This window comes from Vigna angularis, chromosome 1, assembly GCF_016808095.1.
Source record: "Vigna angularis cultivar LongXiaoDou No.4 chromosome 1, ASM1680809v1, whole genome shotgun sequence".
NCBI lineage: Eukaryota > Viridiplantae > Streptophyta > Magnoliopsida > Fabales > Fabaceae > Vigna > Vigna angularis.
Window position 1 is genome coordinate 64,895,041 of NC_068970.1, and position 17,824 is coordinate 64,912,864.

Genomic DNA, 17,824 nt, shown 5'->3' on the forward strand with positions numbered 1-17,824 from the left:
AAATTTCTATTTTCATCATAACTAAATAATTAATCCTATCAAGCAATTTCACTTCGCTTGCAATCACACCCTCTTTTCTTTCTAGCAAGTATAATAACATTTTCTGGCTTCCATAACAAGTATAATATAATATTTATATATAAATACGTAGATAGATTTTTAAAGCTCAAATAACAATTTTATTCAAAAAGTTAGTTGTTCTCATTAAAATAAATCAAAATTTGTATTGGTAATACATTTTATCGAGTAAAATAATATTTATCGTTATTTAAACTTTTGTTTACAGTTTTAACTTAATGAAAATAAATGTACATTTAAAACGAACTCTTTTTGTCGCATATGATATAATACCTTAAAAATTTCAACTAAATAATTAAGTAATATCTATATTAATTATTTATATAATTAAATAAATGGTTATATTAATTTCGTTAAGTGAATATGAAATCAAATTGATGGACTAATTTGTTCAATAATTAAATAATTTGTTTATCAAAATTTGTAAAAGTTAGAAGCCATGTACGATAAATGAGAATAAAGATTTTAATGATGCCTAATTGTGAAATGTTTGTAATATTTTACGGATTATTTTTCCGTAATAATTGATAAAAGAATTCACATAAAATCTTCAAGAAAACTAATTGTTAGAAAACTGAAGTAAACTAATGAATGCATATTTTACTTTAAATGCAAATTTTATGAAATTGTTGTAGATTTAAAATCCACTCTTGTATCTATCCTTACAAGACAATTTGTTTTTTATTCAGTCTATAATCTGCTATCGAATCACAATAATATCATCAGTCTATAACCATGTGCTATCAAATCACAATAAATCACGATAACATCATTCATCAGGTTTTTCTTTTTAAATCTCAAATAAGTCTCTTATTTTTTTTTATATTTCAATTCGGTCCTATTTTTGTATTATAAAATTACTTCAATTAAAACTTTTTTTCATCTCAATTATGTTCTACTTTTGTAAAATTATTCCAATTAAAAAATTGGACCAATACTATTAGAGTGATATTAACGTTACATGCTAATAGTATTTTTTTAAATGACATGGCCAGTTAGTAGTGATTTCTTAAAGGAAGGCCACTAAGATGTGGACAATCTAGTAGCAATGAACGCAAGTTATGAGAAGTAGTGATGTGAAGATAACTGCATAAATTGACTATGGTTGAAGGTGAAGCTCAATAAAAAAAAATTGATGAAAACATAAGAGAAATAAAATCTACCAATGAAATTGATATTAACTTTCTGTGGTCTTTAGCTAAATATTATTATTATACTATCAATATTTCGCCAAGCCAATATAGCAATTCTCAAATCATAAATCACAGGCTGGTGAACCCAACTCGCATATTTCCCGTTTAACAAAATTCCATGAACATGACTCACTCTTAAAGAAATAATATTATCACTATCAAAAATAAATATGCTAGTCAACTGGGACTAGAAAGTTGGACTAAAATAGTCGTCAGTTTCCACAGCTAATAAGGCAGATTGATTTAAAAGCATCCATTTCAAATTTATATCTCAAGAGTGGCTGGCTCGAAACAGCCCAGCCAATTGCAAAACACTGAAGCGGCCAGGCCTTGTTAGGCCGTATACAAGTACATGGGCACCAGCAGCAACAAATAACTCTTCAATGAATACTACCAAGTAAAAGCAAAATAAATACCAAAATGAATATATGGTAAACTTGATGCTGTCAACTATGCCTCAAAGCTGTCACTCCACTAATTTGTGCACGAATTCCCGTCCTGTCCAAAAAAAAACAACTGTTACAGTACAGAAAAGTGAACAAGGCAAAAACAAAATGAAACGTGAATGTTTAGCACCCAGGCTTTCAGTGGCCGTAAGAAATTGATCCTTTTTTTTTTATCTTGAAATCATTTTCCAATAATGAAGAATACTAAACAATACACAATGATTGAAACATAATGCTAAAAGACTAAAAATAGCATATCAAGGATAATCTAGGCACACAAGCAGAAGACGCAGAATGTGAAAGTTTTAAGAGTATTACAAAGTAAGCAGCTTAACAAGAAGCAAAATCCATATGAAATACTATTTACCTCCGTCAAAATTGTTACAAACTCACAGACCAGTCACTTTTCCCACGGCAACAGTTTTTCCTGTAAGATGGAGTACATCATACGAATTAAACATAAATTTATATCAGAAATGAATTCAGAAGACAAATTTGCTAACTGTTACCTTCAGTGCGAAGAGTGAACCTCCCAAGTTGTGGGAAATCAGAGAACTTCTCAATGCAAATAGAGTTATTAACCTGTAAGTACAATTCCAATAACAAAATGAAACTAGACTTGCATATTAGGAGAAATCAAACCACCATCAGTAATGAACTTATCCTCTCTCTATTTAAGACTTTGAGAATAAGTTAAAAACATTTCACAGCCCTATGAAGCCCATACACAGCAACACAATAAATAAGGGTGGTCCAGCACCATAAGGTTCCTGCCATGCGCAGTGCTAAGGAAAGGTAGACCACCAAGTAGGTCTATAGCAGGCAGCCTCACCTTTAAGAGGCTGTTTCATGTTCCACAAGAACTTTTGACCTCCAGGTCACATGATGAGACAACTCCCACCATTGCATTTTTTTCATTAATGTACAGAAATACAATACAAAAAAAATGAAAGAAAATTAACTTCTAAATTTATAACGCCAAAATATGCACCTGAACACGGCACACAACAACAGCACCATTCTTCACAAAGAGAACTTTCTTTTTCAAAGGCTTCCTTGTCTTTGTATCAATTTGCTGTAAAAGTTCAACAATCTCACACTCCTCAACCACAGAGTGGATATGCAGAACAGCCTTGTACCCAGCAGTAAAAATAGCCTAAAGATTTTATATAAAAATAATGTCATTGATCAATAATATAGAAACTAAAGTGAACATCCAAATGCCGAGGATGAAAAAAATTGGATGCATACATTGTCTAGCAATTCAAGGATCACCAACTGAGCAACAAACTCAGTAACTGCTGGTATTGGATTAGCTGCAAAAGGGAAAAAACAGACCGCATAAAAACACCAGCCAGTAAACGTGTAAACCACATGAAAACCCAATATAATAAATGTAAAGGATCTAAATTTAATTTATGGGGTCCTATCTAACACCATTCCTGAATGAATATAATTAATAGACTATGTGTAACCTAAATTTTAAATACTTGCCATAATTTATCCAAAGGTATCAAGTCCAGCTTAAACAATACAATTAGTTTGACTTATAAAATCCACAATAGATAGGACATTGGTATGAAAAATCTCATGGCACAATACATTTAACATGGCTAAACTCATCATAATGGAATCAGATATAAAAAAATGAAATGAGACACTTGAGAATTAAACTGTAAAATAATTTTAGAGGACTTGATTGATCCCTCTCACAATCTTCTATTTATAAGAATAAATTGCTACAAAAATACATGATAAATAGGGTAACCCTAGACACAATATAATCATGATAAATAGGGTAATCTTAGACACAATATAATCATGATAAATAGGGTAATCTTAGACACAATATAATCATGATAAAATAGGATAAATATCCTAACACTCCCCCTCAAGTTGGAGCATACAAATTGTATGTACCAAGCTTGGAACAAATAAACTCAATCCGAGGATCCCTTAATTATTTGGTCAATACATCTGCGAGTTGATCGTTTGTCCCAATAAACTCAGTACATATTTCTTTAGTCAACAACTTTTTACGAACAAAATGAAAATCAATTTCTATATGTTTAGTCCTCTCGTGAAACACTGGATTTGATGCAATGTGGAGAGCAGCTTGATTGTCGCAATACATCTTCATAGTATGGATGTCACAAAATTTAACCTCTTGAAAGAATTGTTTCACCCATATAAGTTCACATGTTAGTGATGCCATTGTCCTATACTCGGTTTCCGCGGTTGATCTAGCTACTACATTCTGTTTCTTACTTTTCCATGAAATAATGTTTCCTCCCAGAAAAACACAATATCCTGTAGTAGACCGTCTATCAATAGGTGAACCTGCCCAATCTGCATCACAATACCCAGAGACCTGAATGTTTCTTTTATCTTCATATAACAATCATTGCCCCGGAGCCTTCATTCAAATGAGAGCATTCTAATGGTCAACACATGGAGCCTGCATGAACTGACTAACCACTCAAACTACAAAGGATAGATCTGGCCTTGTAATAGTGAGATAAATCAGTTTTCCAATCAGCCTCCTATACCTCTCTGGATCGGAGAATAATTCACCTTCTTCTGTCCTTAACTGGTTTGGGTCCATGGGACTGTCTACCGGTCTACAATCAATCATGCATGTTTCTTGTAATATATCAAGAGCATACTTCCTCTGGGAGATTACAACTCCATCTCTTGATTACGCTACTTCAATGCCTAAGAAGTATTTGAGACTTCCAAGATCCTTGGTTTGAAAATGTTTACACAAGTACTCTTTTAGTTGAGATATTCCAACAGCATCATTTCCTGTAATGACAATATCATCAACATATACTATTAAGTAAACACATTTCCCGAGAGAAGAATGACAGTAAAAAACTGAATGGTCTCCTTCATTGCGTTTTAGCCCAAATTTTTGAACAATGGAGCTAAACTTTCCAAACCAAGCACGTGGTGATTGCTTGAGGCCATATAAAGATCGATGCAATTTGCATACCATACCAAACTCTCCCTGAGCAACAAACCCAGGAGGTTGCTCCATATAAACTTTTTCCTCAAGATCATCATGTAAGAAGGCATTCTTGATATCCAATTGATGAAGTGGCCAGTGACGAATGGCTGTCATGGCAAAGAAGAGGCGAATAGTAGTCATCTTGACTACAAGAGAAAAAGTGTCACAATAATCAAGACCATAAACCTGAGTGTAACCTTTTGCAACAAGCCGAGCTTTGAGCCGATCAATTTCACCATCAGGGCCAACTTTAACTGCATACATCCATCGACAATCAACAGCCTTTTTGCCTGGGGAAGGGGCACCAGCTCCCAAGTATTACTGTGGTCAAGAGCCTGCATTTCTGCAATCATAGCTTGTCGCCATCCAGGATGATCAAGTGCTTCTTTCACATTCTTGGGTATAACAACAGAGAACACTGAGGATAAAAGAGAAAAATAAGAGGGCGACAATCGATGATAGCTTAGAAAATTATAAATGGGATGAGGGTTTCGAGTGGAACGAGTACCTTTTCTGAGGGCAATAGGCCATGATGAATCATTTTCACCAGGAGGCGTGGGAAGAGGTGACGAGGGAGAAGAATCTGAAGTAGGAGATTCACCATTGTCTTGGGGAGGTGGACTATCCATTGGGGCCCTGTGTGGGATGATCTCAGTATGTGGAGAAACGAGTGTAGGAGGATTGTGATCAAGACTTGGATTGACAAATACAGTGGAGCTATTTGACTCAGCCATTGGAATAGGAAGGACCTGCTGGAGGATAGAAACATCCTGAACAGATGGAGAGAAGTAAGGAGTCTGTTCAAAGAATGTGACATTGACCGACATGTAATACTTCTGAGTTTCAGGAGAGTAACACCGATATCCTTTTTGAAGTCAAGAATAACCTAAGAAAACACATTTGAGAGCGAGAGCGGAGAGTTTGTCTAGACCTGGAGACATGATATGAACAAAACATACACAGCCAAACACTCGGGGAGATGTATGAAAGAGAGGAACATTAGGAAACAAAATGGAGAAAGGGACTTTATTATCAAGAGAGGAGGAGGGCATCCTATTAATAAGATAACATGCAGTTAAGATGGCATCCCCCAGTGATGGACAGGAATATGGGCACCAAGCAAAAGGGTACGAGCAGTTTCAACCTGCTATACCATTTTGCTGTGGTGTATGAGGACAAGTAGACTGATGTAAGATACCATGGGAACTCAAGATGGCAGAAAAGGAGGATGAGAAATACTCTTTTGCATCATCAATTCTTAATATTTTGATTACTTGACCAAATTGTTTCTTGATTTCATTCAAAAAAGATGTGAAGATAGCTAACAATTCAGAACGATTTTTCATAAGATAAACCCAAGTACATCTTGAATATTCATCAATAAAAGTAACAAAATATCTAAAACCAAATGAGGAGATACGACTAGGTCCCCATATATCAGAATGGATGATGGAAAAACTAGAATTACATATTGATTGAGACCTTTTAGGAAAGGAAGATCTAACATGTTTTCCTAATTGACATGACTCACATTCTAAGGTTTGGAGACCACTAAGTTCAGGACACATCTTTTTTAATTTGGACAAATGAGGATGGCCAAGTCGATCATGTAGCACTTTAGGATTAGGAGCAACAACACATGACACCCTTGGACGAGATCCAAAATGGTATAATCCGCCAGCTTCATATCCTTCTCCAATCTGTCTCCCCAACCACGCTCCTGTATAACAAAAGATTTATGATCAAAGGTTATTGAACAATTTAACATTTTAGTCAACTGGCTTAGGAAAATTAAATTAAAAGGACAATTAGGGACAAAAAGGACTGAGTTGAGATTGAGGGAGGAAGAGAAAGAAACATGGCCGACTCCTTTGGAGGAAGTTTTAGATCCATTTGCAAGGGTTATGAAATGAGGTTTTTCTAGAAAGGAAATAGATGAAAACAAAGAGGTATTACCAGAAATGTGATCAGAAGCACCTGAGTCAATTACCCATGAATTTTGACCTTCCATAGATTGAGAAACGCGGGCGGTTGATGTACTGGGAGATTGAGATGGTTGTGCCAAGCTGTTAGACTTTAACCTTAAATACTCTTGATATTCATCCTCTAAAAACATAGAAATGGAAGTTTCCGTCTTCGAAGTGGAAGTTTCAGTCTTCAAAATATTGGCGATTTTGGAAGGGAAACCATGTAAGGAGTAGCAATTCTCTTGAGTATGACTCATCCTTTTACAATATGTCCATTGAGGACGTCCCCGACCTCCTCGTCCTCCTCCTCTAGTGCCATGTCCTCCTCTTCCTCGTGTGGCAACCATGACAGATGGTTCCACTAGTTCATGTGCTTCTTGAGTTTGAGGTACCGGGACACGCAGAAGGCAAGTGGTCAATGTTTCCATAGAGGAGACCTCATGACTAGTTAGAAGTTGATCTCTGAGATGATCAAAATCGAGATGTAGGGCACGAAGGATCAACACCATGTAAAATTTGTCTAATTTCTTTTTGATATCCTCTAATGGGTCCACTTCCAAAAACATCCTGAGTTTTTCGACAGTAGATTGGGCTTCAGCCATGAAGGATACCATATCATGGACTGCCATTTTAAGAGATGCAAGCTTGTTCATAGTGTCATAGAGACGTTAAATATCGTTGGCATAAATGCTTTGGGCTTTCTTCCAAAAAGAGTGACAAGTTTTGAAAGCCCTCAAAGATACAAGAAGTTTGGGTTCCACTGATTGTCATAACAGGGCACACAACTGGAAATCTGCTTGTTTCCACTGATCAACTTTTTCAGTAGGCACATGGCTTCCATCTCGCTCTAGGTGGTCATAATGCCCTTGGCCAAGGAACCACATTTCAACGGCAGCAGACCATGATAGATAATTTTTTCCATTTAGCTTCTCGGAGGTAATTGATGGACTTCCAGAGAAAGAAAGAGTATTGCCAGACGCCATTTCTGAAGAAGACGAATAGTACCAGCGAGGAACAAGAAAACCCTAAGGGTTTAGACGAACGGAACTGTGACAGCGATGGACGACGGTGGACGGTGGCCGGCGACGGGCAGCTGTGGACGGTGGCAGGCAACGACGGACTGTGGCGTCGGACAGATATTACAAGACAGAAACCAGAGCGGGATCAACCCGCTCTGATACTAAGTTGAGAATTAAATTGTAAAATAATTCTAGAGGGCTTGATTGATCCCTCTCACAATCTTCTATTTATAAGAATAAATTGATACAAAAGTACATGATAAATAGGGTAACCCTAGACACAATATAATCATGATAAATAGAGTAATCCTAGACACAATATAATCATGATAAATAGGATAACCCTTAACATAATATAATGATGATAAAATAGGATAAATATCCTAACAGAGACAAACTAGTTTTCAAACATTGCCTGAATATGGATTAATTATGCTTTCTAGCCCCTTTGAAAAAATATCTACAAAAATAAATAATTAAAAACATAGTAGTTAATCATGCTCCGTAGAAGCACCATTGAGCAAGATCAAGAACTGCCATGTCCTGTGTGCTAATGCAGTCATAGCATAAGCAATCTTATTCGTGGAGCCATTTCTCATCCGCAACACTGAAGATGCCATTTCTATTCCCCCCTCTAGTATCTGCCTCTCTCCAACAGTGATGTAGTAGGATTTTCATTAAATTACCCTCTATGACCTTATTTTCTTATTGACATGATGCTAGTGATAATCTAATCCGTATTTTATATTAATTATTGATATAATTAATTATTGATATATATATATATATATATATATATATATATATATATATATATATTAATAAGCATAAACTTGATAGATATATAAATAAATTATATGCATTACAATAATATTTTATACAAAAAACTATAACCAGAATTTTTATAACAACTTGATGGTCTAATAAATATTATATTAATTTTTCAAAAGTCGTCACCATAACAAAAGCATATGATGTTATAGGTTTTTGTAACTAATTTAATATAAATTAGATTGAGAGACTATTTTTTCTGATAAAAAACTATTAAAAGACTGCAATAGTGGAAGGTTAAACAAAACTAGTTTATTAACAAGATTTTTGAAAGACTAATATAAATGACCTGTAACGTTAAAAAAGTAACTTGAAAGTTTGCTACAAAAATCATGTAATGTTTCTTTAAATATATAATTCAAAGATTCTAATAAATATTAAATACTTTGAAAACTAGAATCTTGAACATTTTTTTTACTTTGACAGGCTTTAATCACTTATTTCCTTGTTTTTTATTGCTGTATATGATAGGTTTCTTAAGAGCAAGAAACCTGGAACACTATTCTGGTTTAACTCCAGAAAATGAAACACAACAAAGAACCTGTTTCTTTATTTCAGAAAAGACAACAATTGTACAACACTATCAAGGAAGCCTGTCTTCCTCCCTCACAGGATGTGCAGATCTCAACTTCAAACAATACAAAAGGGTGTCCCATGACAGACACTTATTCCCCCCTTATATAGCTAAATCCTAGCTAACTCCTAAAACAACCTCCTAACGCAACTGCCTAACCAACTCCCCCCTTTTTCCTGACATAAACCCTTAAGACCCTATCAATATACTTTATGTTTTGTTTAGGTGCTACGAACTTTTTTGCTATTAAGAATTAGTGCATGAATTTTGAGTAATCTTTAAGCAATAATATAATATATAAATTGGAATGGCAGTTATCCGGCTATCTCCTATCATGTTTTTGGACTAATCAGTATTGACAGCAATAATTAAAAAATATATTTCAAATTGTAATACCATGACACATATTTCCAAAATTTTCAAGTGGAGGGAACAATAAACATTACCAACACTAGACAGGACAAATCCGGTTACTATGTCTTCTTCTTCAACACCAGATAATCTAATCCGTAAATTTTCACCAGGTCCAGCACGTTTAACACGGTCCTCATCAATGAATATGGCAACAACTTTCACTTGATCCTGCAGTTGTTACTCATTTCATGTTCAAGAAAGAATAAATGAAAATAAAGACAGCTCACAACAACCCAAAAAGAAAATTAATAGAACTACCTTATTTGGCATGACCAACAAAGAATCTCCCTCACGAACAGAACCAGATTCAACTTTGCCCATAACAACAGTTCCCATGTCCTTAAATTTGTCAATAATGGGCATCCTACGCAAGTCAGAACCTCCCTCTTAGCAAAGAAGTCAAACTTCAAAAATAAAAAATATAAAGGACCTGGGGGGCAAGATGGTCATAAATGCAATACCTGAAAGGACCTTTGGGATCTCTCGGTGGAACTTCGATAGCATCAAGGGCCTCAAACAAGCAAGGCCCATTCCACCATGGGCAAACACTTTTGTCCACCCTTGTTTTCATGTTTGTACCCGCTAGACCAGATATTGGCAAAAACAAGACATCTGTTGAATAAACAATTAGTAAAATAACTTATTTACAAATTCATTACACTAGTTGACATATACACAAAATATGAAATTGCCAATACGAAAGCAATTCCTTCTAGCACACAGGGCTTTCCAAGTCCATTTTCACAGGCTTTTCAAATCCTATACCATAGATATAACGTATGAAGAGAACAACCTTCGAACAACCTAAAAGCCCTTGAATCTTAATTGTTTCCTACATAAAAAAAGTACATAGGTGTTCACTCCATGTACTAGGTTCAAAATCGTCCTTTTAGAACTTAATACCTAGGATCTCAAACCTCCTCAACATTTCAAGCAAACAAACAATCAGGAATTTTCAAATTGTCACAAGGTCCAACAGTTATTATGCAAGACATAACTCTATAGAAGTGAATATGACAATCAGTCCCCTCCCCCATCAAATTTTTTATTATATAAAGCCTGTTCTCCATGTAAAAGCTACACAAACCACCAATTATAAATCTCATTCACATTCACACCAGCATCCAACAATTCAAAAGCAGATAAATTAAAACAAAAGGAAACAAAAGAATGAAGACAGTTTACCTTTCTTGACATTGTACCCAGATTGCTTTAGAAATGGAACCATCTTTGACTCAATTTCATCATACCTAGTGGTATACCAGCAGCAAGGACTCTCATTACAATTACATAAACACAGAAAGGATGCGTGTGAATACAGCAAAAAAGTGAATAAAACCTTTCTTTTGACCACTGCACTGTAGGTTCGTCCATTTTATTAACAACAACAAGCAGCTTAGCCACACCCAGCGTTTTAGCAAGCTGGACATGCTCACGAGTCTGTCCACCTCTCTCATATCCAGTTTCAAACTCTCCCTTCCGGGCAGATATAACCTAATTGATGGGTATAAAGCACAGATAGGTCTATTATCAAATGGTTGTGAAGCAAATACTAGAAATGAAGGACAAAGTCACACCACAGATCAACTAACCAAAACTCCAATATCAGCTTGAGATGCACCACTAATCATATTAGGAACATAGCTTTTGTGGCCCTGCAAAAGCATTGTAATTCAGTACTATTTGTTAACACAGTAGACATATAATAGTTGAATTATCATAAAAAATACAAAAACAAAATTCTTAGAATGCAAATTCAAGTCTAACTCAATTCTATAAAATCTGACTAGACATCTCAGGTATGAGTTTAGATATTTAGGAGTTGTCTAATTGCAGGCCAATAGCATATGACCCAATAAGCACAACAAACTACTCTAGGATAGACTTGGATACAATCTCTGGATTTACATATAACTCAACTTTACAAAATTGGATCGTAACTTGAAAGGTTAGTTTTACACCTAACTATTAGAAAACCTCTAACATAACATAATTTGGTCATTACTCCTATTAATGTGGGGATCTTCAAGAGAAATAATTGAAACAAGGGAGGGATATCTGTCAGAAAATCCTGAGTAGTTCAAAATAGAAGAGTGACTTTAGGCAATATGCATGTCCACAATAAAGAAAAATGATGTGAGGAGTCACGTAATGCAGATACTCACAGGTGCGTCCAAAATAGTAAACCTTGTTGTCTCAGTTTCAAAATGTGCTCTTCCAACTTCAACTGTCTTTCCCTGCGATTGTCACCATATTACCCTAATTATAAATACTAATCATATCCACACAATTAAGAAGAGAAGACAAAAACTACATCAAAAGCAACAAATCAGTTAGCTATCATCGGCAAATTTATCCGTACCTTTACCCTCTCCTCCTCATTTGTGTCCATTATATAAGCCATATACCTAGCATATCAAATTCAAAATCATTAATTTGAAACACATCAGTATCCATTATATTCATTAAGCTGAAAGATACCCCTTTTCCCCAAAAATAAACAAAATTTCTATAAGAAAATGTAATATCTTGAAGACCAAATCGGCCATATGCCCTTATAGTTTGAACACCTTAATACTAAACAATCATAAATAAAACACAAAAGCTAACAAAGCACCCAGGTTCGTTTAAGATAACCAAATAGATAAAACACAGAATAACATTTCAAAACGTGCAAAGTTTCACCCACTATATTAGAGAAGCATAAGAACATATTAAGTAATGGACAATTACCAACTCTAAAAGCATCCAACTGGATCTAGAAGAAATTTAAATTAGCATACCACAAAGTTCATCAGGAGAGAAAGATTTAACATAAAGATTTGCAGCTATTGGGTTGCAAGGAAATAAAATTTTAAGGTGGTATGCACATTATAGACCACACAAGACAATTCTCGTAGCATAATTGGAAAAGTCAAACACAAAAGAAGCATAAATCCACAAGTCCTAATTGAATGTTATGTTTGGATTCACTACCCTTCATAGAATTTGTTCTGTGCAAAAGCAAACTGCAGGACAGACTACATTTTTATTTACTATTTAATGTGACAGTGAGACAACCATAGGCAAACAGTCTCATAACATAATTGGAAAAGTCAAATACAAAAGAAACATAAATCAACAAGAGTCCTAATTGAATGTTCTGTTTGGATTACTATACGCATCACAGAATTTTCTCTGAGCAGAGCAAACTACAGAACAGACTACATTTTTACTATTTAATACTTATTCGTTTCTATCTGGTTTAATCTAATTACAGCATGTAATGGCCCAGTCCATTAACTGTTGCAATAATTACTCGATTACTTTATAAAGGATAAAGTAGCTTGATCTGAGATAAATTCGTACAGGAGAGCTTGAAGCACTGAGAAAGTTCATCAAAACTAAGTCAAATAAGCTACATCAGTTTTATGTATCGTCTCATTGCACAACACCCAACTTTTTTTACCAAATCACCCAAATATTAAATAGCTGAAGCTAATTGTACTTCCTGAAAGACGACTATCACATTTAATATAGAATGGGTCAATAAGGCAAGCCAACTCAAACATGTGTTAGTGAATTAGTCTGAACACCATAAGTAAGACCTTAAGACCTAAGTTGCGATAATAGATTGAGACAGCAATGCAGCATTGGAACAGATGACACTTTTAATCAAAAACCAAAGTGAATGAGCTTACCAACTTTCTCGACTTTTGTCCTTGGCCTCTTTCTCGTATTTTTGAATAGTTCGTTCATCAACTTGACCACTGAGGAAAAGTATCTGGCCTCCAGTTGTAGACTTACCAGCATCTAGAACATGATATAAAGAAATAAATAACTTACATAAGATTATAAAAAAAAAAGTGCACTTTCTAACTGAATCCATGCCGTCCCGGTCCTCGCTCCACTCAGCTAACATATGTTTAGGCAGTAACAAAAATATTTCTCATGCATATTCCCTTCCAACCAGGCCCTATTGCTGGTGTGATGTGAGTCAATTGACTTTCCCTACATTTTCCTCATGGACTACAGTGATTAGACTGTACGTGTATTTATCATCTTGCAAATTTAGTATGTGTTCAGATTAGCCTCTTTTCTGCTCAAACCAGCTTATAATCAAAAGTGTACCTAACTAGAAAGCATAAAAAGTTATTCTCCCAAGTTAGTCCAACTCTAATGAATCATAGATCAATAATCACATGAACACAAGAAGAATTGAAACCATGAAAAGCAAAAACACCAAAGAAGTTGATAACCAGAAAACAGAGGCAACAAATGTCCTCTAGTTCATGGTCAACTTCTAAATGGCCATTTAATTCTATAACGCACAAGGTAGATACAATGCCTGATACTCCTAAGCAAGTGAATGGAAAATGTTTAGGTTGATCAGATCACATAAGGAAAACCTGGTAACTCGTCCTGATGAATCATGTGGAATTATTCAACTTACCCACATGGCCAATAAACACCACATTCAAGTGCCTTTTAGTTGTCTCTGGCTCCTCTTCTTCTTCTTGAACAGGATGAATCTCCTTATCTTTCACTGCAAATCAATGTCATGGGAGTGATCACACGAAAATGGAAGTTTGCATCTTTATTGACAATGAGCTGTATAATTCTGAATGAGCAATCAAATGCAAACTATGTATATAATTGCTTGGAAACTAAATAATCGCCCTATACCTTTTGGCTCAGGCTCAACATCCTGTGCTTCAACCTCTTGCTTAGGATCTGAAACACCAAGATGAAATTATTATATGATGCCCTCCAATCTCCATCGTTAACTTATATAGGCATCTAGATAGCGAAACGACCAATACAACAATCAAATTAATGATAGATGGTACGAAATTGTTCAATCATCATTTTTCAATGGTCAGAATATAACCAGATGATTACATTCACAAAGTGGGCCAACTAATTAATTGCATACAATTCAGAACAATATCGGCCACGGGCAAGACAAAGTAGATCTTATTTGATATGAAACTATGTTGTGACATTATGTGTATTATGACTACCCAGTGTTGTTAAATGGCAGCACCAAGGTGAAATGGTGAGGCATAATTTTTGCAAGAGACCATACGCAATTTGTAATTGGAGGCCCACTATGGCGGTCCCATGGGCTGTTATGGGCTGGTATGGCCTGTTTATATGGTGGAAATTTTGCATCCACCATAGATAACACTACAAATACCAATAGTACAACATTCATTCAAAGAAGTAAGCTGATATAACCAAAATACTAAAAATCACCATATGTACAGGAGTATAACAAGGGACCTGACCAAAAGAGAAGGAAAGAGAAACAAAAATTCCTCTTCCGACTTCTACAATACTTTTTAAGAGCATCATTATGATAATAACTTTCTATGTCAAAACAACCTTACCAAACAAGAGACAGTTCATACACGATTGAAATTAAGATGGAATGGAAGGTGCTGTGGTGCACAACATTAAGAAGTAGAAATAAGTTGATTTCAGGACAGAGAATAAAAATGACAATACTTTGTTTACAACCAGAAAGAATCTTGAAGTATAACTACGTAAGTGTTTAGAATCGACGAGATTTATTTTCCATAAAATATGAATACAGAATCAACCACTTCCTTATAACCAACCTTCATCCATCTTATCAGATTTCTCAACCTCTTCCGGCCTTCCATCCTCTGGATTTACCATCCCGTTATTGTCTTCTGCTTATCACAAATTCACAACCAACATTGGAAAAAAAAATAGATTAAAATAAAACAGTACAAATTCAAGCTAAAAGGAATAAATACGAAAAAAACAGTAGCCTGTGGATTACCTGCTGATTCAAGCTGTAAAGAACGGATATCCTCCTCAATATCTATCATTCAAACAAAAGATACATCAATTTTTCCTCCAATCCCCAATTCCTTATAACCTCGGAAGCATGACGTTTTTTGTTTTATTCAAGAAAAGCAAGAATTTACTAGCTCCGGCGTGAACGAAAACCAAAAGAATTTTAAATCAAGAAACTAACCCATGGCATGTAACTCAGCTTACTGTAACCAAATTTCACTTAGGGTCAAGAGAAGTTAACAAGATTGAAATACGAAATACTACACAGTATATGCGTAAAAGTAAAATAACTCAATCAATTGAACTTTAGCAGAAAGAAAAGCAGAAAAAAATACATAGCAAAATCGCGGTGACTGTTAACAGTCAAAGATCTACGAAAAGCGAGAACATGCAGATCTAAAGGAAAGAAAGGATGGATTGAGGAAATAGAGAGGAAAAGGAATCGATATCGGAAATGAGATGAAGAGAACGTACCCATGGCGATAGGGATTGTATAGTGGCTGCAAGGGTTTCGGCGAGACGCAACGCAACTGTGAAGCAAAGAGTTAAAAAACGAAAGGACAAAAGGCGTGAGGTTTTGTAGTGCTGCTACTTTTTATCTTTTCTTTGCCTCTCTTCTGTTATTTTCCATTTCCCTCCCCCTTTTATAATTGCCCTATTTGCTGCGCCTTGATTCATTTATAAGATTCTCTAGTAGTTAGTTACATGTAATATAATTTTACGCGTAGATATTTTTATATTTAATTTAATGTTTAAAATTTGATTATAATTTCATTCTAAATTGAAGTAAATTTTTCGTTAGATCAAACAATTCATTACCGAACTGTCATAAAAATGTCACTAAAATCTATGTTTTAGTTTTTAAATCATAAAAATACATAATTACTGTAATCAAGATAATTACATTACATTAATTCTTTCATTAAATTAATTAACTAAATCGTTAAACGTTACTTTTGCTTTGATATAATATGATGATTAGTTGACTAAAGTATTTAATTCTTTTATAACTACAATAAAAAGTCCTACGATTATAATTATAATAATTGTAACCTAATGGGGAACGTTACGTATTGATTACAGGTGTACTGATCCATAAAAATCACCATTATTACTATTGTCAATGTTGGTTCTGGTTAAAGTAAATCATAATAACTTTCAAATTATATTTATAACCGTTTTGTATTATTGTCTCTTGTAAAGAAAAATGTTTGTAAAATATTTATGGAAAGTTATACAAGAATAAGATTTATGAGTAATTTAAGAGAATATTAACAGCTTTTTTTATGACTTGAATTTGTTCGGTTGAAACTTGCATTAAAAGGAACAAGTTATGTACGCTAAGAGCTGGTGAGAAATGCAATTGACACGTATGTCAAATGAATAAACTTCAAGATTTTATGATTAATCACCAAGTTTATTGGTTGCAAAAGTTCCCACAAAAATAGGACAAACAGGTCAATGGGGTTACCACAGGAGACATCCCGCTAAGGAGAAAAATGTTGGAAAGCCTCCTAATTTCATAATATTATGTTGTCACCAATTATCATAAAGAAAGAATATTTTTATACATCATTGCTTTCGGGAATAAAATAGTTATTTAAAAAGTGAATTATAAATGTCGGGTTTTCGGTTTTCATCTTGACACTACGCTCAAACGCTTTATGTGTTTGTCTTTGATATCTAAGAGTTACTTTTTGTTCAGTTGCGTCTAATGACAACTAAAAAATAATACTATATGAAAATTTGTAAAACACACAGATAACTTTCATGACTTTGACCCTATTCTCCAAAATAATATTTCAACCAAAACCTCATAATACTTTACTACTAAAATATAAAAAAATCAAATATAAATTTAAAATGTTTTTAACGGACTAAAATCATGAATTAATGAATTAAGTTTTTAAAAATGTATTATTTTTATCAAGTCAACAACTACAAATATCTGGATTGTTAAAACTTACATCATTTGGAGAAAAAAAGGTGATAGAAATATTATTTAATTGTTCTAGTTCTTTTAACCAGTAAATATCATACGTACTAAATCATAAATACCATCTCTCACCAAAAGTATTGGGATTAAGAAAAGAAAAGATAATTTGTAAGTTATCCAAACGAAGGGCTTATTTTCTGGCACCTCTTCACTAAGCCTTTCCAGTAACTTTATGAAGAAGTAACAACTTATGTACATTAAACAGCATTCATTTAAACGATCAATTAAAAAAATTAAGATAAGGTAAAAATTGGGCGGTAAAAATTGGCCGCTCAAATACCACTTGTAGACTTTTTACTTACATTCACCTCACCTTAAAAAAAAAAAGTGGTTCATGAGCGATCTCTGGAAACATATTCACATGTTTTTAAAACATTCAAATTAAATCTATCGATATAAAAGAGTAAAATTCTAATTTAAAAAAAAATTATATATATATATATATATATATATATATATATATATATATCATAGTTCTAGCTTGTGCG

At 34.2% G+C, this 17,824-nt stretch overlaps 2 protein-coding genes across 3 annotated transcripts; both read right to left on the reverse strand.

The window, feature by feature from the left end:
• Positions 1-1,406: 1,406 nt before the first annotated feature.
• Positions 1,407-15,991, reverse strand: LOC108333063 (uncharacterized). The gene is made up of 19 exons (XM_052875753.1): positions 15,815-15,991; positions 15,324-15,365; positions 15,136-15,210; positions 14,198-14,245; positions 13,965-14,057; positions 13,213-13,324; positions 11,895-11,940; positions 11,698-11,769; positions 11,125-11,187; positions 10,872-11,026; positions 10,718-10,782; positions 9,994-10,144; positions 9,791-9,896; positions 9,565-9,700; positions 2,969-3,033; positions 2,709-2,873; positions 2,227-2,299; positions 2,085-2,144; positions 1,407-1,769 (listed from the first exon to the last, which is right to left on the reverse strand). Exons 1-18 carry the CDS (start codon positions 15,816-15,818, stop codon positions 2,107-2,109), a joined length of 1,509 nt encoding a protein of 502 aa, XP_052731713.1. The 5' UTR covers positions 15,819-15,991; the 3' UTR covers positions 1,407-1,769; positions 2,085-2,106.
• LOC128196094 (uncharacterized) lies at positions 3,041-8,464 on the reverse strand. Of its 2 annotated transcripts, none has more exons than XM_052875756.1 (2): positions 5,236-8,464; positions 3,041-5,145 (listed from the first exon to the last, which is right to left on the reverse strand). In XM_052875756.1, exons 1-2 carry the CDS (start codon positions 5,552-5,554, stop codon positions 4,874-4,876), a joined length of 591 nt encoding a protein of 196 aa, XP_052731716.1. In that variant the 5' UTR covers positions 5,555-8,464; the 3' UTR covers positions 3,041-4,873. Both variants share the same exon structure in this region; 1 of them encodes a protein (XP_052731716.1).
• Positions 15,992-17,824: the final 1,833 nt, after the last annotated feature.